General features: G+C 41.3%; 1 protein-coding gene across 6 annotated transcripts in view; it reads right to left on the bottom strand.

Annotated features, from left to right (window-relative positions):
* XYLB (xylulokinase) overlaps nucleotides 1-24457 on the bottom strand; it is a 106622-nt gene that overhangs the window by 65716 nt on the left and 16449 nt on the right. For 2 of the 6 annotated variants that reach the window (XM_068404783.1, XM_068404782.1), the window contains 9 exons: nucleotides 17878-17960; nucleotides 16910-16979; nucleotides 15404-15484; nucleotides 11882-11968; nucleotides 10588-10716; nucleotides 9330-9395; nucleotides 6863-6935; nucleotides 1411-1529; nucleotides 203-284 (listed from right to left, as the gene is read on the bottom strand). In XM_068404783.1, the coding sequence (XP_068260884.1) occupies nucleotides 203-284; nucleotides 1411-1529; nucleotides 6863-6935; nucleotides 9330-9395; nucleotides 10588-10716; nucleotides 11882-11968; nucleotides 15404-15484; nucleotides 16910-16979; nucleotides 17878-17960 (790 nt within the window). Of the gene's footprint in view, nucleotides 1-202; nucleotides 285-1410; nucleotides 1530-6862; nucleotides 6936-7993; nucleotides 8021-9329; nucleotides 9396-10587; nucleotides 10717-11881; nucleotides 11969-15403; nucleotides 15485-16909; nucleotides 16980-17877; nucleotides 17961-19911; nucleotides 19991-24457 lie in introns of those variants that run through there. The other 4 variants (XM_068404784.1, XM_068404785.1, XM_068404787.1 and 1 more) reach the window with 4 other exon arrangements.

Here is a 24457-nt window from a genome sequence, read left to right as displayed (position 1 = left end):
CATTTGTCATACCCAGCTTATCCAAGATGTCTATACCTCAGAAGAACCAGTGATGGAAGGCTGTAGGAAAAAGGTATTAATGCTGACAAACATGATATTCTTTCACTGCATAGGGAGCACCTGAGAATCAACGAGATTGACTTAGAATTTTAGTACATACATAATCATATTCACTGTATCTTAAGACATTTAATCATCTCACCTGGATTGTCTCCTGTAAATGCAACTATTTTACAGTCTGGGCTAAACCCATAACGCTGACTATAATATGGAGAAATGGGCCCCTAAGGAAAAAACGAAAGAGAGAGGGAAAAAAGCTCCAAAAATGGAAAGTAATCTTGCAATGTATGACACGATGTGTTGTAACATAGAACTGAAAAACCCCAAAGCAGCTGCAATAATCATCTCTGTGAATTTAAGGTATGTATGAATATTGTAACCATTTTGAACCCATTTTTTTTTTTGCTGTTCAGAACTTCACAGAAATAACCTATTTCAAAATCTAATCTGAGGGTAAGTAAATAGTAGCATTTTAGCTTTGGGTCTCTCTCCAGTTATTCACATCAAGTAACAAATACATCCACCTATTTTGCACACATACATGAATATTAATACAGAGAAATTAGAAATTCAATGCAAACATAAGAGGAAGCACAACATTAATATACATCACAACATCAAATGCTTGAATATGACCCCTATTATTTTAGGGGTCAAGAAAAGGACGTCTATACACAAGGATTTTTTATGTGTCCCCCTCCATTACAGAAGATCAGCACTGAATTCAGATGGATCAGGTGATGGGTATCTACACTATCTTACATGTGCAACAGCTAAAGCAATAGCTCTTTTTGTGCTGGGTAGTAAGACTAAATTCATTTACTCTAAGAGATGGGTGGCTTGATTTGATTTCACCATTATGCTAAACTAACTGAGGAGCTTTAAATATCCCAAATTATTCACAAAGATTACCTCATTAACTCTACAAACAGTCTAAAACAAGGTCCCTGTCAAGAAATGCAAATGTTGGGCTCTGTTTCTGCAGTAATAAATACTGTGCACAGTTCTGCAGTGACCAAGTGTTTGTGGGCATGACTCCAAAGACTCTTACCACTGGAGCATCTACCAAAAGTTTCTTCATGCCCAGGGCATGCCAAAATCCAAGGTGATTAATGATGAAAGCTACAACAGACACCAGCTACCAGCCAGTTTTCAAAGATGTCTGTTTCCACTCTGGCATACACGTTCATAACACACCTGGAAATACTAAATCAAGCAGCGTAGCTCTGAGGATAACTGTGCATGCACGCTTGCACGCACACACAATTACACTCCAAGAAAGTACTATTAGCAGAACTCTCAGCACAAAGCTCTATTTGTTGCTTACAACTCCTCCAGACAGGCACATACCAGGACTGAATGGGATGGTACAGGGCATCCTAGTTTCTCCTCTAATCCAGGTGCACAAGCATCAAGGCAGGACACTGACCATACCTTTTCCCAAATCTGCAGCAAGTTCATACCAGAACCTACAAGACAGATCAAAACAAGAGGCATATATCATTAAACATAAAACAGTACTGTATCAGAAAATTCCACTTCATTACAGGCAACAGAAAATTTACAGATGTGTATTTTACAGTCAAAGAGAATGGTTACAGCTCTTCTAAGCATAAAGGATACTGAATATTCACCCTCTGGATAGCTTTCACCTGTAAAGGTAGCAGAAAAGGCCTCTCTGATGCACAGCACACTAGTCAATTCAGTTATTCCCAAATTAAGAGCAAAAGGAAGAACATGGATGCCTCCCCAAATCTTCCACCTTAGACAAAGACTTCACTACAACTATCTAAAGGTGATGAAGCACTGTCACTTGAAGGTGTGCTGTGCTAAACTGAGACCTAACAACGAAGAAATTCCCCCTCAGGCGGTATGGCTTTACACGACTCCTACCTTTGAGTAAAGCATCTAAATCCATGTTGACTAATCTTCCTCTATATCATTGTTTCCTTCTTCAGAGATGACAAAATAAAGGCTTAGAAGTAAAAAAAAAAAAAAAAAGGCAAGAGGTCCAATTTTCAAATGTAGCTTTTAATTTTGAGGCTGATTTGGACAGTCCAGATTTGAATACCAAAGTCATGATTTTCAGAAATGCTGAACAGCCCAACTGAAATCTAGATAACATACCAAGCACTCCACATCCCTTGCTTATGTTTCTAAGATGCCTTTAATTGCACATTTCATTAAACTTGAAAATCTGTACATGTTTCTGGTTAGTACTTTTCAGGGACATACCCGTCTTATTCTAGATTAACGTTTTCAATTCAAAGGCTGTTTAGCCCATGACTTACTTATCTCAAAAAACATAGCCACACTCTCAGTTGAGCACAGTGGAAAAGCTGAAATTTAAATTCAATACATCTTTAAACTTTTTAAAACACAAAGACGGTGAAGTTGACCCAACTTGCAATGTCTGTGGAATAAGACCACACTTGCGATGCTGGGACACAGACGAAGAGAAGGGATGCAACCCACATCTCAGCCAGCACATCTCAAGGCTCTAGCAGTGCTCTTATTCTGAAGAAGGGCACACGCCTGCCACACTCCACACAGATACACTACAGCTGGTTACACACGCACAAATGAGCCCACCCTATCACCTCCCAGCAGGGCTTAATAATAAATTTAATAATGTTTATAAATAAAGTATCTATTTGTGCAATTCAATCCTAAGCACCATCAGCAAGGTCTGGACCTACTGCTTCACACAGTGTCATGAACAGAAAGTGTTGCACACTCCAGCTGAGACGCTGGAATAACCCAAGCCAAACAGTAGGGTATTTGGATTATATTTAACAAAACATAAAATAGAATTAAATATATTAAATTTAATCAATCCCATTTCAGTCAAGTTAAACACACTTAACAAATTATGCTCTGGTTTATTTGGCCTGTGATGCAACAGCAGGAATTTGACAGAGCACAAAGTGCAACACGCTTTCCCCAGGCAAAAGGTGCATTTCCCTTTTCTGCTGTCATAATCGCTACCACCCACAGAAAAGGAAAGATGGCAAGATTTACCCCAGCTTGTCTCAGTTCTCTATGTGAGACCTCTCTTAAACCTAGCCACCCTCTCCTTCCAGGGGTAAACTGAGTCCTACCAGGGTAAACTGAGCCCAGCATCCCTGTCTGCACTTCCCGGAGGCAGAGGGTGTGAGCAGCCTCATGGCCCAAGCTCTCGGGCATAACAAGGCTTTCTATGAGGAAATACATAAATCTATAAATTTTCCTGGAAAAGTCCCTAATTTAGAAGGCCAAGAACCCCTTCACTAAATTAAATTGACCAGTGAGCAACAGTAACGCTAATAAATAGGAATTCTACTAGAGAAAGATTAGTGGTCTTCTGTGTTTTTTTTGAAAAAAATCATTTTTCCCTCCCACAAGCCTAGAGAAACATTTAACCAGTATCCTCCAAAGCAATTTGCAAGACATAAGGACAGCCTCCAATCTTTTCTGCATAAAACAGGAAGACCACTAACCTTTATAACTGAAAAGGCCTACGTTTATATTACATAGAAACAACACTTCAGTTTAGTGACTGGTAGATATAGTTGCACAAAGGCTTTAATATGCCCTGAGAAAAGAAAATGAGTTAATTTACCGCACCCTCCGAAACTCATTTAGAAGATGGGAAACAACTGTTTCACAAGAACTATTCATCTGTTGGCCTGGATTCATCCTATCCAACTGTGGGCGCTTGCATGAGAATCTCTAGTCAGTGGAAAATAAAAACCAGAGCTGAATGCTCCCTGGAACCGCTTCTCTTCCTCCGTTGATTATACAGAGAGTGACGCACAGTCAGTTCCTAACTCAAGCACCTCTGGCCATGATCTACACTGCTAAATTTAACATATAAAATAGCTAATAATCTGAGAACCAAGAGTACAAAAAAACCCCAAAAATCAAAGGCAGCCCTTTGACTTGTCACACCAAATGGATACCCCATCAGCAATGAAGGTCAATAGCCAAGGCCATGGTCTAGTAAGGACTGAGGAAAGGGTCTATACGTGGACGAACAGGATTCAGTATTTCACTGCAAGCAGCACTGACTTTTAAGATAAAATGACCAGGAGCACAATCAGGACTTGCTAATATTTACTACGTATACAAAAGTGTAAGTGCTTCAACACGGGAAGAGGGGAAAAAACAAACAATTTCATTACAAAGACCAAACAATGCAGACTAACTGGTTTTATTAATCAACAAACTCAGATCAATTTAAGTGCATCTGTATTACAGCACTCTGGATTGCCTTTTCAGTGAGCTAAAATCATACGCAGTGTAACTGCGCTGACACCACACAAGCTACATTAGGAAGAAATTCAGCCCACCATGCTTCCTTTTGAAAAGGCTTCAGTTCAAAGCATCCTTGTTTGATAGAACAACAAGAACAAGTATGCTAAGCTATGATTTGCCTAAGGCTCTTAGAAAAGCATTTCAAAAGATAAAGCTTCTCTAGGTCAAGAGCTGAATAGCTGTTCTTTAAGGTGTCTTCTAAAAGAAACAATGCCTCAAGTGTTCCAAGTTGTTTAGGTCTCAAATGTATCTTACTTCTAACATCTGCCCAATATAAATGAAAATCATTCTTCATTCCACCAGAATGTAATTTGATTTTTTTTTAAATCAATCACCCAGGGTGCTCAGCCATTCATGAGGAGTGATTTGAACCTTATGAGATTGGACTTTTAAAAAGAAAAAAAAAATCCTGAAACTGAATAGCACATTTCCTACAATAACCTGCAAATTTAGAGAGATAAGTTATTGTGCAGAGCTAAACAATTTGACAGGGTCTTTTAAAGACGATATGACCTGAAGTTAAACCTACAGAAATGAAGAATAGGTCCATTATCTGAACATTATTTTGAGAGATTCATTTTAAACTACAATATACAGGTGCAATGTAAAAGATCAAGTGAATTGCAAGAAATTGTAAATGACAAGAAAACAAGTTTTTCAGCTGGATCCAAATAACTACTGCATACATTATAATTATATTTCATTACTGGAATTAGAATTCTCTCTCATTATGTTAACAGAAGGAAGGAACAAACAAGACAAAATACAGCTTACAATGACGAAAAATCTTTTGTCTTGTAAAGAGAACTAGAACATCCTGCTTAGTTCGCTTATCTTTTTTCACACAAAGATTTAATAATCTTACATGCTCTGAACAGTAGATAACATTTATTCAAATATTCTGTAAATATCCAGAGGTGTAACAGAACAGCCTCTCCTAGAGCTGGTAGAAAAATGCAATACACTTTCTAAGAAAATTTTCCAATTAAGCAAATTTTCATTTCCTTTAGTTTGAAATGTTTTGGTTTTCAATCGAACACAGAAATGTCCATGTTCTGAAATTGAAGAAGCACAGCTTTCCCCCCACTTGCTTCCAAGTAGAAAAGGCAGAGGTAACATTACAAAAAAAAAACAACAAAAAAACACCAAAACCAAGATTTTTTTGCCTAGGCTGTTCTGTTAGCTGTGTATTTTCACAGCTGATTTTTGTGTGTGTGTGTGTGTATTATTGGCAGCAATAACTCTTTGGAGATTTGCACTTTGCTCCTCAGTAGGCCCAAATACCGAACACTTCAGCAGCTCAGCAACCCGCAGAACTAGCTTCATGTACTGCATTTCAGAGAGAGGTGGTGAGATCTTCAAGGTACTTTTTCTGATAAAGAGATATGTTGATTTTTTATTTTTCAGTGAGAGTGAAGTGTTAATTTTGATTTAAATCTCACCACCTCTCTTTGAAATGCCTAACAGAACAGGACCAGAAGACAGATGTAATAATCTCACAACTGCTGCAAAATAAGCATGGATTGCCTTGTAATTTTTAAGGTCTCAGTATAACCGGGAGATCTGATATTGAATAAGTTGTCCATTAGCTAAAATTGAGGTGTCTTGCCTTTTCCTATGAGCTTTGATGGAACAACGAAGGAGAAAAAATGAGTTGGTCTTAACACATGGGTGTCAACTATGGCTCTATAATGTAAAAATTCCTTAGAGAGCCTTGTTATCTAAACTTTCAGCTCTGAAATATATCCTCTTGTAGTTTCAGAGCAGGAATCAAAAATGTTATTTAGAAATAACAGCGCAGCTCCCGGGAAAATGGTTTCCTTTGTAACTGCCATTTAAAATTGCCATTTAAAAGCTGGATAACTGAGATAACATACAACAGAAAAGAGAGACACTAGCCTTGTCACTTTTTTGTCTTTGTTATGATGAATAGAGAGATATGGAAGGTTAAAAAAATTTTTTTAACTGAGTTTAGGATCTTTTTCATGGTTTATGCTTTTTTCTCTGGTCCATTTTGAAAATATATTTCTGTGGCAGATCCATATTCCAGTTAGGTAGGGGGAAAAATAATCACAATACACATCTTGTTCACATCCTATGCAACTCAGAGCTAAACCAGCAAAACCAAAGAACAAATATCAGAACTATGAAGTCTAGCTAAAAAATCCACAACCTCTTCATGCTTTTAAATAGATATTTCAACATTCCTTTATACAGCACAAAGTAATGAAAAAAGGCACAATTTCATTTAAGAATATTTTCTGTGGATCCATTTTGTAGAAACAGGAATCATAGTATGATGGGGATAAATAAGCACAGCTGACAGCACTATCAAGTTTATCAACAAATTGAAAGGAGTAACTTAGCTTAAAATCTATATATGCAGCATTAAAGTTTAAAGACTGCAAATAAATAGCAGAGACCTTGTCCCCTTTTATGTGAGGTGGGGACAGAAAGGAAAATTCCCTTGTTGAATTGTTACTATGAAAAAAGCCTCCACACTTACCGTCACTGTAATCAATGGGTGCATAAGCTCCTAGGAAAAGGGAAGCTGCAAAACTACTAACCAAAGAGATTCTCTGAAAGAAAAAGTGTGAGATAGTGAGTCCCATCAGTATTCACTTTAAAGAAAGTGAATAATTAAGTAATTGGAAGCAGCAAATGTTAATAAATGCTTAATGTTAGGCACAGAAAGCACACAAAAATACACCTAGAAGTATTATTCTGTTCTTTCTATCTGCCTAAGTAATACTGCAGATATCAATCTAAAAGTAATCCTGTGATAAAAGCTGCTAATAGCTTTGTATTCTGAAACATGCAAAATACACCTAGTATATTAGCATACTCGATGTTATCACAAATTAATTCACAACTTCAGTGTATCACAGAACCTCATTTCAAGGAAAAACACTTACTAAGGAAAAAAAAACTAAAACAACCTGTATGTTGGCAACAGAGGAAACACCCAGAAGCCATGCACTGGGCAACCCAGAGCACGGGTCTGCAAGCTTTTCAGCAGCTCTGGCAGGGCTCTGCTAGCACCTTCACATGAACTCTTACCTCCCTCCCAGCTGAGACCCCAGACCTCCCAGGAGTTACTCCCAGGAGCTGGTAACAATCAGCTTTGCACTGAACGACCACCTGCAGCTCTGCCTCAGGGTATGTTCCAACAATGCATTAAATCCAGCTGCAGGGCTTCTAGTACTCGCGCAAAAATGCCCCGGCCACATGACACAATGCACCGATCCAACACGAACTCGCCTCCACTACAGATCTCCTAGAAAAACTAGAAGTTAACTGGCTACCATCAAGCTTTCTGCAGGATCAAGTAGTATCCGTTCCCAAGAAGCTGGCATAAAAGCAGACAAATTCCTTATCGTATGCTCTAATTCGGAAGAAATACGATTGTCACCCAAAAACTAATCAGAATCAAATCTGTACTGGTGGAGTGAGCCAGCAGTGACAGGTTTTTTTATTAATGATCACAAAACCACTGCTTCACACAGCATTCAAAGACGGACTACAGCCAGAGCTGTATGAGGTGGTTATAATGGCCAGGAAACTTAATGATGCACCTGCTCTTCATGCATCTCTCCACAAGAATATATCATGTTGTGCTTAGATAACGAAGGCCTACCTTCTGTGGTGCCCCAACAGGCACTAGCTGCCTGAAATGGAAGGAAAATGATGAAGTTAAACTGTGAATCAGCCAGCTTAGCAAGCTGACCTAGAGCAGAAAAAACATCCACCTTCCACGTCATTGAGACTGCAGAGCTGCTAAGTACTTCCTGAGGGTTCCCAAGAGCAACTCTGACATAGAGATATTTTGTGTTTGAATACACCTTGCATATCCTTTATTGCTAAAAGGTGCAATCAATGCAACCAACCCTCAAAGTCTGAGCTTGGTCTGACTAGTTTTCAGTTCCATGGACCTCCTTCCCCTCCATTAATGCATTTTTCTCCATATTTAGTCTTAAGCTTACGATCAGACTGTATTAGTGCTCTGTTTTACCCCATCACTTACTAGAATAAAGGTTACAGAACATGTACTAAGAAAGAACAAATAGAAAAAGAAGCAGCACCGCCCACAAAATACAGTCAAGTTTGCAACTCACTTCCCCATGAAGTCCCCAAGGGGTCCAATTTTAAAAGCCTCAAAAAAATTATGATCAATATTATCAAGAACCGCAGTAACACAAAAACATGAGCAGCCTGACTTCATTGGTCTGGGTGTTTGGCATATTCTAATCACAGGACAGGAGCTCTTCTCTCATTTACATCATATTTGCATGGAGTTTTCACCTTGCTTCAAACCATGGCATTTCATGATGGCCTTTCATGGCCCTTCATGGCATCATGGCTAGATGCAGACTCAACCAACTGAAACAATAAAGGAATGGCAAGCTGATTTCTGAAAATTAAAAATCAGAAGGAAACCAACTACACAGTGCAATTCACTTGCAATAACAGAATCAAAGTAGCTCCTCAAGGGAAAAACTATGAAAAAAGTCTAGAATCGATTGCAGGCTTTTTCCTACACACACCCGCCTGAATGCCAGCTTTGTATGGCAGAGCAATCACATTTCTGCATGCATATGGCTAGTTCTAAGTGTGAACATTTCAACTGTGTGCTTAATTACCCACTTGTGTTCAAACTGCTGTACATACAATTTGTTACCACCCAAATGAAAGTCTGTTTTTTAAAACGCCTTCCACCAAGGTGAGATCCAATAGAGCCCGCTGTGTTAAATTAACATTCAAGACAGAACTGATGCCCGATTTTTATCTGCCCAGTGACTAATCATGTAACAAAACCAAAAATAAAATAAAATAATCAAATTTACAATTTTAATCTTAAAACCAAACACAAGAATCAAAATACTCTTTAGCAAACAAGTCTGACATCCCCACAAAATTAATTTCAAAAGATTTTCAACTATGTTTTCCAATAAGTGTATTGAAGTTGAGCCAACCTCAGTTTGCATGTAGACCTCAGGATTCTGGCTGTAAATCTTTGCTATCTGGTTTCCTGTAAAACGCTGAGAAACAAATGCAAATGCTTAGAAACACAAACCCTAAATGGAGTCAATAATCATTAACTCTGCGTAATGAGTTCAGTACATTGCACTTTGGATATTTAATTTGCCTGATGCATGATGAAAGTCAATGCACAGCAGGCAATCTGCACTAAACAGGCTATAACGCACTGTCTCATTATGAGAATTTTGCTCACCTTTTGAAAAAAAAAGCATGTGAAAAAGCATTACTATGCATAATTTACATTTCAGAGATGACAGTTCAATGGAATGAATCACACTTATTCTGTGCACAGGAACCAGGACAATTCAAATGCTGCCTTCAAATCCTTGAAAAGGTTTCGGCTACCCAACCTATGTACCTCTCTGAGGCAGGAGAATTGGGAGCAAAGCAGGAAGTTTCATACTCAAAGAAGCAACTCCAGCGCAGGCTAATAATAGCTGTAAGAATAATTATTTTTCATCCATGTATTATATCAAATAACAAAAAACTTCTAACACTGAAACCTTAATCTTTAGCAAGTTAAAAATAAACTGTTAGTGGTATGCAAAGTCTGATTTCAACACTGGCATAAACCTTGCAGGATGATTCAAAAACAGAATCAGCAGTTTGGGAGGCTAGAGTCGTATTCTGTTGAACCAACAGTAAGAGCAGCCAGGTGCTGAGATGCCTGGAGGACAGCCCCACTCCCACTCCATAACTCATTGTCACAGAGAGAGGGAAGTGGCAGGAAGAGGAGACTGACAGAGTACTCTCTGATAGAGTCTCGAACTTCTAAAACTCTCTTCTCTTAGGTCAACAGCTGCTTGTTAGCCTTCAGTGAACATTAAAAGGCCAATCTTTTAATTGTAGAAGCAATCTGTGTGGCTGCACAGGAGCTCCCAGGGGAGAACCAGGCCCTGAGACTGTAAGCATAGCCACCAAACGTTGTATTTTGGAACCACTGGCCAAATGCAACAGCTTATCCCAGCTGCTTCCTGCAGCAAAATTTCCAGTGTTTGCCTCATTTCACTTTAAAATTGCCACATCTTCCTTTGTGAGACTACTGCAAAGCACAGTATCACTGGAGTTTCTTCAAAAACTCTCTCTTTCGCAGCTAATGGCTGATCATTATCTGCTGTGGTACCACTGTAACGGCAGAACTGTTTCTAGCACAAGACTCTGCTGAGGACTTTCTTCCCATCCGTTCCTTACCTCGTAGGCTCGAGAACCAGTGATGCTCGCTAGGTGCTGTGCTCCCCCCACGGCTTTCTCCAGAGCGCTGCACTGGGAAGCTGTGCTAGAATCCATCCAGATGGGGCTGTTACTGATAGAAAAACAAGCCTGCAACCAACAATATCCTTTATTAGTAAGTCTGATCTCTAAAAAGTCCCTGCTAGAATAACAGCAATACAGCAGACGTACATATCAGCTCACAGTTCAGTTCTCTGACGTGCCTTCTGGTCTCCTTTCGATAATTACAGGAAAGCAGATTATTGGGCAGTGTGTTGGTCAGTGGTGAAAAGTTTAACCCCAACTTCACATCAAAGGGAAGCCACAGGCTTTTTCTGCTGTTACTTGACACAAACTGCAGCACGATGTGTACTTCACATACCCCGCAGCACGATGTCTCGGTATGCTCCTTTGGTAGCCAAAGCCCCGGGCCCTTTTATGCAAGTTTAGCCTCACTTTTTAGAACTCCTCTCTAAACAATCACATTGTCTTTTCACAGCTCTACTAACAGACTTCTCTTTAATGACCAGCATAACCATTTGGAAGTACATCACCAGAGAGCATTTTAATTCCATTTCCATGAGTTTTGCACAGATGAGATATTTCCAAAATTAATCATTTAACAGATCAGTTACACAAATGTCTCCCTTTCAACATACACCTGTTCTTTCTGATCTTGAAGTAAGGAAGGTAAGGGTCTTCAAGAGGAAAATTGATTCCTCCTTTCTTTTCTTTTTAAATAAAAGTTTCTCAAGTCTATGTTCAAAACTTACCAACCACACACAAAATGTTGAGGTTCAACAATGTACTTGTTAGGAGTTTGTGTCCACACAGCATTACACTTTCAGAGGTGAGTGTAAACTGGTCTTCTTTTAAAAAAATTTTCTAAAGAAATCGCAAGCACTGCAAGGAAACTCAGGTGCAATAGTATTTTTCACCACATTTTTTTGTTAATACACCTATACTAAAAAATGTAAAATGCTTACAGGTTGTTTACAAAAATATTACGTTTCTTAAAAGAACAAACAGGCTGGCTGATTCTGGGATGCCCACCGGCACCTGTAAGCTTTTAAAGCAGTATATACTGTCACTCAGGAGAAAAGGAAATGTCAAAAGCCCTGGAGCTGAAGGAACAACCAGTATATTTGACTTTATGCTGCAGGGGCACGCAACTCAGCCAAACAAAAGGAAAGGTTTGCAAGGAGAAAAGCAATGTGTAAGGATCAGAAAAAAGGAGAGTGTAGCTCTCCCTTCAGAGCTCTTTTATGCACGTTACCTTTAGTGACTGATGTAAAGGCAGTTCGGATGATGCATTCTTTAAAATTTGGATGCTTCCTTTTTTCCAGTACACACTCCCATGTTGCTGTAGGAAGTACAGAAACAGAAGTTGGAGATGCCCTCCCAAGCTGCAAAGTTCAGATCCTGATCTGAATTTCAAACTCTAAGGGACAGAGAACTCTCTCCAAACTAGGACCAAAAAATGCACCTTTTCAAATCAAGTGCCTCATTAGAAGACTCTCTAAGACTGAGCAAAGCATATACTAAACCAGCAAATGTAGGAGTCAACAGATAACGATGATTTTGAACTATAGCAACTTCTAGCGGCAACTATTATTATACTGTTAATGGCATTAGATAGTTCTTCAAGAGCTCTTTGAGCTGTAGCCAGGACTCCAGTCAGGACTGATAGTTCTGTGCTATTTCAGCACAACGCCCAGATTCTTCAGTTACGTCTGCCCCAGTCACCGCTAACAGACTGCGTAACGTTGAGGTTATTTAAGCTCCATCTTTCAGGTGGTTTCCTCAAGCCAGGTATCTCTAGTTACGCACTTGCAGGACACCTTAGGCAAACCACAAAGTACCATCTAATAGTGACAAAGTGACACAAAGTCACAAAGTCACAAAGTGACCCACTAATAGTTCTGATGACACCAAGTGCACACAGAACCCCTTGGGCACAGAGTACTTGACCACAGTGTCATCCAGATTCTATTTCACACCTCTGCCATTTCTGCAGACAATCGAGACTAAGTTTGTCCCTTCTTTGGGACAAACACTGGCACATCAGTGCACCTCCACAGTGATCTGCAGCATAAAAGCAAGGTTTCTCAAAGAGAAAAGGGAGAGAGACAATGTGGGTTGGAAGGGGGCAACTAAATGAAATCTGTTCTGCCTGAAAGAATCTGAATATAGCACCAAGTTGATATCCCCAACTTGTTGGAGGATACGTAAAGTAAAGGGAATACGGCAATCTGGAAATGCACGTCCTTTCTTCACTTGAGTAAGCTGGGGTTACTTGGCAGTCCCTAACTTCCGTTCCACTGAAGAATTCATAACAGAGCCTTGATACTGGCTATGATTTTCAGACACTTTGCTCAGACTTCCAACTGAAATCAATGAAAAATGGAGATCAAAGCAAGAGTTTGGATTAATTAGTCCCAGATATATCAAGATGAACAACCTAAACCTCATGTGTCAGAATTAGCTATGGCTTTGGTGCTGTCCTCACCCTGAATATCACCTGTGAAAGTTATAAAAAACTTCCTTGTTTCACCAGCGTACTAGGAGACTGGCCAAATGACCAAATGGGACCCCTGAGGCCCCAGAAGAAGTCAGGATAGAGGAAGAATCTGTCTTGGTAGATGAGGGCTGGGTCAGGGACCAATTAAGCTATCTGGACATCCATAAATCCATGGGCCCTGATGGGATGCACCCGCGGGTGCTGAGGGAGCTGGCGGAAGTCATTGCTAGGCCACTCTCCATCATCTTTGCTAAGTTGTGGGCAATGGGAGAGGTGCCTGAGGACTGGAGGAAAGCGAATGTCACTCCAGTCTTCAAAAAGGGCAAGAAGGAGGACCCGGGTAACTATAGACCGGTCAGCCTCACCTCCATCCCCGGAAAGGTGATGGAACAACTTGTCCTTGGTGCTGTCTCTAGGCACATCAAGGATAGGGGGATCATTAGGGGCACTCAGCATGGCTTCACCAACGGGAAGTCATGCTTAACCAACTTGATGGCCTTTTATGAGGACATAACCCGGTGGATAGATGATGGTAAAGCTGTGGATGTGGTCTATCTCGATTTCAGTAAAGCGTTTGACACGGTCTCCCACAGCATCCTCGCAGCTAAACTGGGGAAGTGTGGTCTGGATGATCGGGTAGTGAGGTGGATTGTGAACTGGCTGAAGGAAAGAAGCCAGAGAGTGGTGGTCAATGGGACAGAGTCCAGTTGGAGGTCTGTGTCTAGCGGAGTCCCTCAAGGGTCGGTTCTGGGACCAGTACTACTCAATATATTCATTAATGACTTGGATGAGGGAATAGAGTGCGCTGTCAGCAAGTTCGCTGATGAGACAAAACTGGGAGGAGTGGCTGACACACCGGAAGGCTGCGCAGCCATTCAGAGAGACCTGGACAGGCTGGAGAGTTGGGCGGGGAGAAATTTAATGAAATATAACAAGGGCAAGTGTAGAGTCCTGCATCTGGGCAAGAACAACCCCATGTACCAGTACAAGTTGGGGGCAGACCTGTTGGAGACCAGCGTAGGGGAAAGGGACCTGGGGGTCCTAGTGGACAACAGGATGACCATGAGCCAGCAGTGTGCCCTTGTGGCCAAGAAGGCCAAAGGCATCCTGGGGTGTATTAGAAGGGGTGTGGTCAGCAGGTCGAGAGAGGTTCTCCTCCCCCTCTACTCTGCCCTGGTGAGGCCGCATCTGGAGTATTGTGTCCAGTTCTGGGCACCTCAGTTCAAGAAGGACAGGGAACTGCTAGAGAGAGTCCAGCGCAGAACCACGAAGATGATTAAGGGAGTGGAACATCTCCCTTATGAGGAGAGGCTGAGGGAGCTGGGTCTCTTTAGCTTAGAGAAGAGGAGACTGAGGGGTGACCTCATTAACATTTATAAATATGTAAAGGGCAAGTGTCATGAGGATGGAGCCAGGCTCTTCTCAGTGACATCCCTTGACAGGACAAGGGGCAATGGGTGCAAGCTGGAACACAGGAGGTTCCACTTAAATATGAGGAAAAACTTCTTTACGGTGAGGGTGACTGAACACTGGAACAGGCTGCCCAGAGAGGTTGTGGAGTCTCCTTCTCTGGAGACATTCAAAACCCGCCTGGACGCGTTCCTGTGTGATATGGTCTAGGCAATCCTGCTCCGGCAGAGGGATTGGACTAGATGATCTTTCGAGGTCCCTTCCAATCCCTGACATTCTGTGATTCTGTGAAATGTCAGGACGGGTGTTATAAATATCAGAAAAAAGGCACTATGCGCTACAGGCTAAATCATGGCAGCATCTTTGTCGTTTCTGCATCAAAGACTATCTTCATTTGTTTTGTGTTGTTCCTAGGCAGATCTCTATCCTAGCCAACAAAAAATGTGCTGAACAGGATGTTACTATGCCTTTAGCAAACTGCACTCCTCACTATTTTTTCTACCCCATTTCCACAAGCACTTGGATATGCTGAAATTCAAAATGACCCCAGTCATCTCAGAATCTGTATGTGCAAAGAATTTAAACAATAGGAAACCAACTAGTTACACACTATACTGATCTAAACAACTGCACTATAAACCTCATCCTCCACTCCCACTACCTTCTAGTAATTGCTTTGTGTGCTTCAAGTTTTAAGTTCCCCTGAGGAATGTGCCTTTTACTGGATGCTTCTATAGAAGCTTTGGTCTTACTTGATGTCATTATGGTCTTCTGCAATACAATTATTTAAATGAAATTTATCACTACACCTTATACTCTATTGAAGAAATATAGTAAGACTTGATTTTTTTTTCTTTATAAACTAACCTGGCCAGCACCAGACAAAGCTCTGACTTGAGAGAAGTTAAAGCCCGAAGACTTCATCTTTTCCAAAATCAGATCCAGAGCCTACAAGAACAGACAGAATCAAGAATGACTGTAATGAGCTATCAAATTATGCATACTCACAATCTCTGGAATGAAACAGTAAATTCATGTCATCACTGATAACAGTTCATTGGCAGATAATGAAAAATTAGCTAATGACTGTGGACTTCTCAAGAAGCTGCATAAATTAATTTACTAAGTAAGAGTCCATAAAAGTTGAATCACACAAGGGGAAAAAAAAGATCTTTAAACAAGCTGAATCAAAAAGATCCATTCTTTGAAACCGAAGTAAGAGGCGAGAGTTAAAGAATTCCAATTCATTAACAAGCCACTTCTAAGAGTGCCAGACACAAAGCAGGATTATCTTTTTCTGTTCTTACTTTTGAAAATCTATGAAATCTTAATGGGGTGCACCCTGCACCCCATCCTACAAGATGTCAGGTATCCTCAATACCACTGCTCCCAGTGTCAGCTGAAAACTCAAGAGTCTCTTCAATATAAGGCTAATTCAAGGGAATTTTAGCACTTTAAGCACTTAGATTAATTTTTGGTTTTAAACTTCAGGAAAATTTGGCAAGAACAAAATTAACTTATCTTTACATAGTCTCATTCAGATCAGCATTTCCCAGACTACTTTGACAAATAGACCACTGCAAGACTTCAAAATTTCCTGCAAAACATCATATACCTATATCATCATATTATTAATTTAATAATTGAAACTGTTCCTATTCTTTATGGTTCAAAAGACCAACTGCAAGCAAATTTACCAAACCTTTGTCAACTACTGTGGATCACCAGCTGGGTGTTCTGAGACCTTTTGAATATCTTAACTATTCAAATCACACTAGTAAGACAAATTTACACAGTATTATGTGACAGCAAATGTTGCAGAATCTGCACAGAAGCAAGGAAGGCCTTCTTTTCAAATAGAAAGAATGTTGTATCTCAAAATAAACACCAAAGTGACTGGGAATCACTGAATAAATTGCCTTTAACCACTTACCAGTTGAGACATCAATTGGTTAGCAAAGCTTATTCTAAACACATTGTGCAAGTAACCTGGATGCTACAAAAACACAGATTTAAGCTGGGCAAAACGACAGCTGCCACTTTCACATATGAAACAAAAAGATGAGAAAAAAAAGACTAGCCTTTTTTTCCAAGCGAGGGAAAGTCAGGAAAGGATTTACCACACACACAATGCTATAACAGTAGAGAGTGAAGAAACAAACAAAAAACCCCTCAAAAAGTTAGCAACTTCCACTGTGTTTGTTGGTAACATTAATATTTGCATATCAAAGACACAGAATAACACTTAAAAGAAACAGAATACAAGCAAAAGGACTATGTTGATTTGAATGATGAGTTTCACTATTGCTTGGAATACATTTCCATTTCAATAACAGCAAGGAAGAAGTTGAATTATATAAAGCTTGTTCATACCTTGACCCACATTAGCACAGGAGAAGTGACTGTCAGTCTGTCACTGTGAATATAGACTCCACCTTGAGTCCTACAGAAAAAATGGTATTTTCTCTTGGTAAATTCAGCAACTTTTTCCCCACCAAGCAAAGTTCTTCACATTTATTAATAACCAAAGAGAGTTTGCAATGCTTTTACGTTAAGAGCAAGGATACAATCAGTGTTTGAAACCTGAAAAAGTAAAAGTCAGCTCCTAGGAGGTGACATAAGAGATCTTCGACCCAATTGCAAAGTAAATTTGCAAGGAAAGGCTCTGATCCTGAAGCAAGATCTGTGAATGACTCTAATGCTGATACTGCTCATTGGCTCCATGTAATTCATAGTTATTTCTAAGTTTCCTGCCTGTCACCATTAGTGGCTTGAACCTAGAAGATGAAATTCAATTTTTGTTGTTAAACCATCAAGTAAATAAACACATTTCATTGAAACTTGCGAGGGTGAAGGATGACGTTTGTAAATTCTAGTCTATTAACTGAAGTAAACAAATACTGTTATCCTACATCTTATTGAGATGTGGAACCACTGAATTTGTCTCTAAATGCCTTTTAGAAGTTTCCCTCATGCTATTTACTTGCTATTATCATAGCATTCCACCCTGACACAAAGGCAGTGCTTACTTCTGTGCCCTGAAAAGAAACAGTCCTGTCCACAAGTCTTAAGTCCCAAAAGAAAAAAAAAAATGGTTTATTTCTACATAATACTTTGGGGGAGATTTTTAAAATTTATTTCCTGTTGGGAGTTCTTGCCATATTTACATACCAAGGAAGGCAAGAGCATATACTACTCTTGCCAAGTATGAAACATGAACATGGCATGAACTTTTTCCATGCCTCCACACATATCAATGAGACCAAATAGGCAACAGCCCCTCCGCCCCAGTCTCCACACTTCTAAATTATATTATCCAAGTAAAATACAAAAAGCCTTACTTAAATTCTGGAAGGTCTTTATCAAAATGAACATTATCCTCATAAATGACTCTCAGCTGTTCATCAATAGCAATGACTTTCAGCTACAAGATATAAAACAGGACGTTAACAAAAACTAACAATAATTAAATAGCACTGATAACTCATTGATAACAATTCAGTTCCCACAAATGAAATGGGAAAGAAGATCACCCCAATCCATACATATTTTGCTGAAAGTATGGGCATAATTTTACATTAAACAAGTTATGATGTGAATTTCCAGCATGCCACCTATTCAGCAACGTGTACATTCGCTTGCATTCCCTCCCCAACCCCCACCCCCCGCCATTTTCTCTCTCCTTAATCACACAAGACCGAGGTGCAGGCACATGCTAAAGAACAGCAAACAAATTACCACGTTTGTGGCTTGCATCATGGTAACCAATTTTTCCAATTTCTCCAGATAGGGTATCTTAGATTAAAGATGCCATTCGCTTTTTATTTTCCCCTCATCTTACCAAGGAACCTAACAGACCCTTAGAATACCTTTAGGACCTTCCCTGCTCCCCAAATTGTGAGTAAATCAACCTCTATCGGTCTGGCAAAACTCAGAGGCATTAAACAAGTGTATTCTGAGCTTCTGCAACATTTGGAAAGCAACATCCCAAACAGGTAACTCCATAAAGCTGAGCTTTCTTGTAAGCACAAACTAGAAGAGTACCACAACCCTTCCTCCTCTATCTTCACTCAAGTTCACCAGTACAGAAGAAAAACATTAACAGGCTAGAAGAAAAGTGAGAAGGTAGCTCACATTCTGCACATATTTCAACAAGGGAGAGTGTGCAAACCGCTGCTAAAGGAACAGACAAAAAAAACCCTACAAAGACTAAATCATCTCAAATACTGGTGTACTCAAATAACAAGGCCATTCCCATTTTAGCCATACTAACGTAGGGCAATTCTTTATGCACTGGCACAACTCATTACTAATCCGATGCCCTGCGCTAGCTTAAAAATGGCTCTGACCCACTGCAGCTTCACTGGCTTTGTGCTTGCAGAATGCCCCCTTAAAAAACACTCGATCAGCCTAACCTGGATGTGTCTTTTCAAGCTCCCAAACCAGCACAGCCCTAATGAAGTGATTTATGCTCATACACCTATTTTAAACATATTCAGGCCTACGCACAACTTGGGCAAAGTTTCTATTCACAGTGTAGTAATACCCAATTGTGCCGACAAATCAAAATTCAGGAAGCAACCTGAGCATCCAGGTTCACAATCCTACTAATCTTGATTCACACAAGGACACTGGATTCAGGTGCAAATCCCAGCTCCTGCTCTCCCTGACGGCACAGGCAGAGGGGTCTCCATGCAGTCTGTGTGTAGACAAGGGCCATAGTGCTCCTTTCCAGGATTAAACACATCCCTGGCAGGATGGGGATGCAGGACATGGTAGGACACACAGCCTACAGCTTCAGGGATGAGACAAACAGAAACACATGAAGCACAGGGAATTATCTTGCATCAGCTGGGGCAGACTGCCGGCGTGAGTGAACTCTCAAAACACACCAAGTGCTGGGAATTATCCTGCATCATTGTGGTGGGCTGCTGGCGTGCCCTCGGCACCGAGCACAGCACAGCATCCCGCAGCGGCCAGCCCGGCCCTGCTGCCACCGAGGAAACCCTGCGACACCGAAGCGTCGCTGGGTGGAGGCACAGAGGCGGCAGAAGCCGCTCGCGAGGAGCGAGGCCTGTTCCTCCCCGTGCTGCGAAGCAGCCCAGCGGCAGGTCACCGGGCCCCCACGGCGGGCGGGCCAGCCCGGGCCTTGCCCCCACGCAGCTCCCCGAGACCCGGCGGGGTGTAGCGGCCCGCACCCCCCCGCGCTTCAGGCCCCCGGAGGCGGCGGCGCCGGCCGAGCCCCGCGCAGGGCAGGGCCGACTCCGGGCTGGCGGCAGCGCTGCCCCGCCGGGCCCCCGGCCCCGCTGCCTTGCGCGCAGCCGCCGCCGGCTTTGGGAGGGGAGAGGAGGGGCGGGAGGAGGCGGCCCCGGTACCTGCTGCGTGCTGAAATCCCAGCCCAAGTAGCAGGGAGCGGCCATGGCGCGGCGGGGCCCGCCCGGCCCTCACCCTTGCCCCGCGGCCGGGGGTGGCTTTGCAGGCCCGGCCTCCCCGGGAAGGAGCGCTGGGGTTAATGAGTGCTCAGCGCACGGGGAGCCGGGCGAGCGGGACTGACCCCTCATCGCTCCCACGGAGGGGCTGGTGCGGGAGCTGCAGAGCAGGGAGAGGCTCTGGGGAGGAGATGTGGTGGTGGCTCGCTGAATGCCAGGGCTGTGCCCGGCAGCTGCTGAACACCAGTGATGGTGTGTTCATGTGAGGAGTGCAGGGCCCTGCCGGTGCCCGCGTCAGTGGGAGCAGCAAAGCAGCTGCACAGGCACCACCTGATAAACAAGCAAAACAAAAAAGGGGCAACTTCATACCACAGCCCAAAGGGATTCAGGGAATTTTACTACTCCATTAACATGTAAGCTGCCTGGCAGAAAAGGACCTGGGGGTGTTGATCTATGGCCGTCTGAGTATGAGCCAGCAGTGTGCCCAGGTGGCCAAGAAGGCCAACAGCATCCTGGCGTGTATCAGCAATAGTGTGGCCAGCAGAACTAGGGCAGGGATCATCCCCCTGTACTCGGCACTGGTGAGGCCACACCTCAAATACTGTGTTCAGTTTTGGGCCCCTCACTACAAGACAGACACTGAGGTGCTGGAGCAAGTCCAGAGAAGGGCAATGAAGCTGGTGAAGGGTCTAGAGCACAAGTCTGATGAGGAGCAGCTGAGGGAACTGGGGGTGTTTAGTCTGGAGAAAAGGAGGCTCAAGGGAGACCTTATCGCTCTCTACAACTGCCTGAAAGGAGGTTGTAGCGAGGTGGTCTCTTCTCCCAAGTAACAAGCAATAGGACAAAAGGAAACAGCCTCAAGTTGCACCAGGGGAGGTTTAGATTGAATATCAGGAAAAATTTCTTCACCAAAAGCATTGTCAAGCATTGGAACAGGCTGTCCAGGGACATGGTGGAGTCACCATCCCTGGAGGTATTTAAAAGACGAGTAGATGTGGTGCTTAGGGACACGGTTTAGTGGTGGGCTTGGCAGTATCAGGTTAACCATTAGACTTCATGATCTTAAAGGTCCTTTCCAACCAAAATGATTCTATGATTCTATGTTGTGGTATCACACCCTGGCTTTGCACAAACACACTTCCACAGTATTCCATAAAAAAATGCAGAATTGTTACTTTGGCTGAAGTTTTGGTTTGTGGTTTGCTTTTTTATTAGTTGGAAGGGTTTGGGGAAGTTTTAGGGGTTTGTATTACCTGCCATAGCATGTGACAAGCAAAGTGGAATTGCTTAATCAAAAGAAGGCAAATCTAAAATATGCTTTCATTCTGCAATCAAGGCGGTATCTCAGCAGAGCTTTAACGAAGTCAAATAGGTTTTGCATGCCCAGGATCTTAAACTGTTTTAACAGTACAAATATTTAATTTGAAATGCCCTTTAAACTATAAAATATTAATAAATTTTGTCATATACTGAACATTTTAAATACATTTTAAATATTCCCAGTGATTTCTCAAAGCCCTGACTCCCATAGGTTTATACTTTTAAGATTTCTAGTTATTATTTCAAAGAAAAACCTTTAAAACATTAATCCTGAAGATTCTCAATCTACAATGCAAGCTAACATTCTAATATACTGACTTTTAAACCAGTCTTACTCTGTCATATCACGTACGAATATTTTGTTACTGAGAGTACTTGTATTAGAAATGTGATCACAAAAATCTTTAAATAAGACAGAGTTTAAATTAAAGTTGCCTGGAAAATATTTACAATGTGGGAACCCCTTCAAATGCATAGTGTTGTCGACCTGCATTTTAGAGGCTAATCTTGCAAATTTATCTGAATAGTCTGCAATCAGGAAACATCCCAATGAAGTAAGTGGAAGTACCAGTCCATTTAGAAATAAAGGTTTGTAGAATTGACACCCAGTTTGTCATTTGTCTTCTTTAAATCAGATAGCCACCAGGTAGTGGTGGAATTTTTCTGCGTCTAAGGCGCTCATGCTGGATGGACCTGTCCTGAGCAAAGGTCTCACTTAACCAAGTGGCTGTGAAGGAAATTAAGTTTTTAAAATGTTACTAAGAGCTGTTTCCTTAGTGTAACTCTTACCAGACATCAAAGGACCACATAACACCTAGAGGTTGCTTTTCCATTAATGCAGAACCTGGCTGGTGAGCCAGGGAGGTGAGCCTTGCTCTGCCCTTTCACTTGCTGTGTATTCCCTGTAAACAAGTAACAGATACAGAGGCTGAGGCTTGAAATGCTGCAATTTTCAAAATATAACTACTTGCAAAAATGAAGAGGAACTGAAGTCAGTTCTGAAGAAAGCTGTAAATGACTTGAGAAAAAAGGACATTAGTGGATTTTAAAATTTTTTTTAAAGGAGGTATTGGTTAGTAGAAAGGAAACAACAGTTTATAAATAAATAAAGCAATCTTATGAGGATGTAAGAATCAATTATATTCTTCAGCCATCAGATAGGAATAGTCCTAGCACAGAAAAGTTGGGGCTGGAATAACCATCCTTGTGTTATCAGATCTCCTTAAATTAGGAACAAGGGTGCAAGAGAATAGCTTAGGAGAATCCACTCAAAGAAAGGATAGGAATGTTAATGTCGCTACTTTCACTCTTCATGTTTTTCTAGAGAAAATAGGGAAGTTTGGAGAATCATTGCCTTACCCAGTCACTCTGTTGCCCATCCTTCCATCAAGGCAGTGTTCTCTCCAATTTAGTTGTTTGTGTATGGAAAACGTGCATTGCTGCTGTTCTTTCTGCATTAAAGTTTATGCTGGCGATACTACCATAATGTCCAAAATTGTTTCTTGAAAGCAGACAAGGTTTAGCTGTGCAGTTATCAGTGAAGTCACAGTCATGTACTAGTGATGCTTTAGCACTGACAAATCCATAATTTCCAGGGGGGATGGACAAAATGCCATTTATAATTGAAAAGTCACCACTGCAGATTAACAGCTTGAGGCAGAGCACAATTAATCACTCAAGACACACAGAGCAGGGTAAAGGGAAAAGCAAGTTTATTCCCCTTTTCCTATTAACTAGTTTCTGACCTGATGGAGAAGCAATACTTCCATGCTCTGCTAGGCCCTTGGCCGTTTTGATAAGTTATAACTAGTATGCCAATTAATGCTTTTTTTTTCTTCCCCCTGTCAAGTTAAGTTCAACTGCACATTCATTTCAATTCATTGCAAAACATAAATTATTTTAACTGCGTTCCTTATTCCTGCATACTGAGATTTTTTCACTTTTTATTCTCACTGCAAGTATCAAAATCTGCCTCTGATCTCAGTTGCACCCTGATATAAACTTAGATTTAACTGCATTCTTCAGCTTTACATAGGTGAACTCTTCGAAACCATGACAGCCTAACTACCATGATTCATTATCATCACATCATCTTAGGATAGACCAGACCTTTGATATAAATTAGGATTACTACATTGACAGCAGTCCAGCTATCCTGATTTATACTGGCTACATAATTTAATGGGATGTGGAAGTACTCACATCTTCACAGGAAGTAACAGAAGTCCATGGGCAACTACAAAGCTGCCAATCCTTTTGCTTCCAGCAGGAGATTTTGGGCATCTAACTAGTTATTTTGAGTAGCAGGGCAGCCAAGTATTTCTAAGCCCCACACGGGTATTTCACATTCATACATCAGCCTGGGTTGGCATAGCAGAAACAATGGGACAGGTAAGAGTCACTGTACATACGGACATCAGTTACGCACATGCAATACAACCGTGGCAGCCCATGTTAGACCTAGCACTGTTAGGCCTGCTGGCACAATTATCCTTTCCCGGTAAGAAATCGTGTGGGTCTTTAATTACCCTCAAAAACATTAGTGGGTCAGGTAAATGCCAACCTATTTTCCAAGTAACCTGACAGTCACGTGCAATGCTGCTAATTAGGTGGGAGATGTTTACAATGTTAAGCTCCAACTAACATAACAATAACACACTATCACCTAAAAAAAAAAAAAAAAAAAATCTCAGCTTGAGCACTAGACCTACCTACTGGAAAGATATCTGAACAATGACACTGCTCTAAAGGTCATTCCCTTTCTACTTAGCATTGCAGGTACTCTGTTATCACAAGATCTCCAGCAATGTTTAACCAAGTACTGATAAAATAAAATACCACAGTACCGTAAATTAAAAGACGAAGTTGCTGTTCTTTTATTGAGATGGCATTATAACACCAAAAATGTTTTCCTTTCCCTAAATACACACTTATCTGTTGAAGTCACTTTTGCACATGATTTTGTGGTAACCATTGTGTTTGTCCATACTTCCAAATGCTGTGCAGAGTCTCATTATTCATTCTGTAAGAATAAGTACCTGATGTTGAAAAGCAATGGACTGAGGTGGCTGTTATCCACTGCAATCTTACTGACTGCAGTGTGAATGGATGAAGTTATGTATAAAGATCCAGCCAAAGCCCTACGCATGAGTTCTGCAAGAGGAAGCCCAGA

The sequence above is a fragment of the Nyctibius grandis genome, chromosome 7, assembly GCF_013368605.1.
Source record: "Nyctibius grandis isolate bNycGra1 chromosome 7, bNycGra1.pri, whole genome shotgun sequence".
Taxonomy (NCBI): Eukaryota; Metazoa; Chordata; class Aves; order Nyctibiiformes; family Nyctibiidae; genus Nyctibius; species Nyctibius grandis.
The sequence above is the reverse complement of the archived record's forward strand: the minus strand, read 5'-3'. Positions and strand labels throughout refer to the sequence as shown.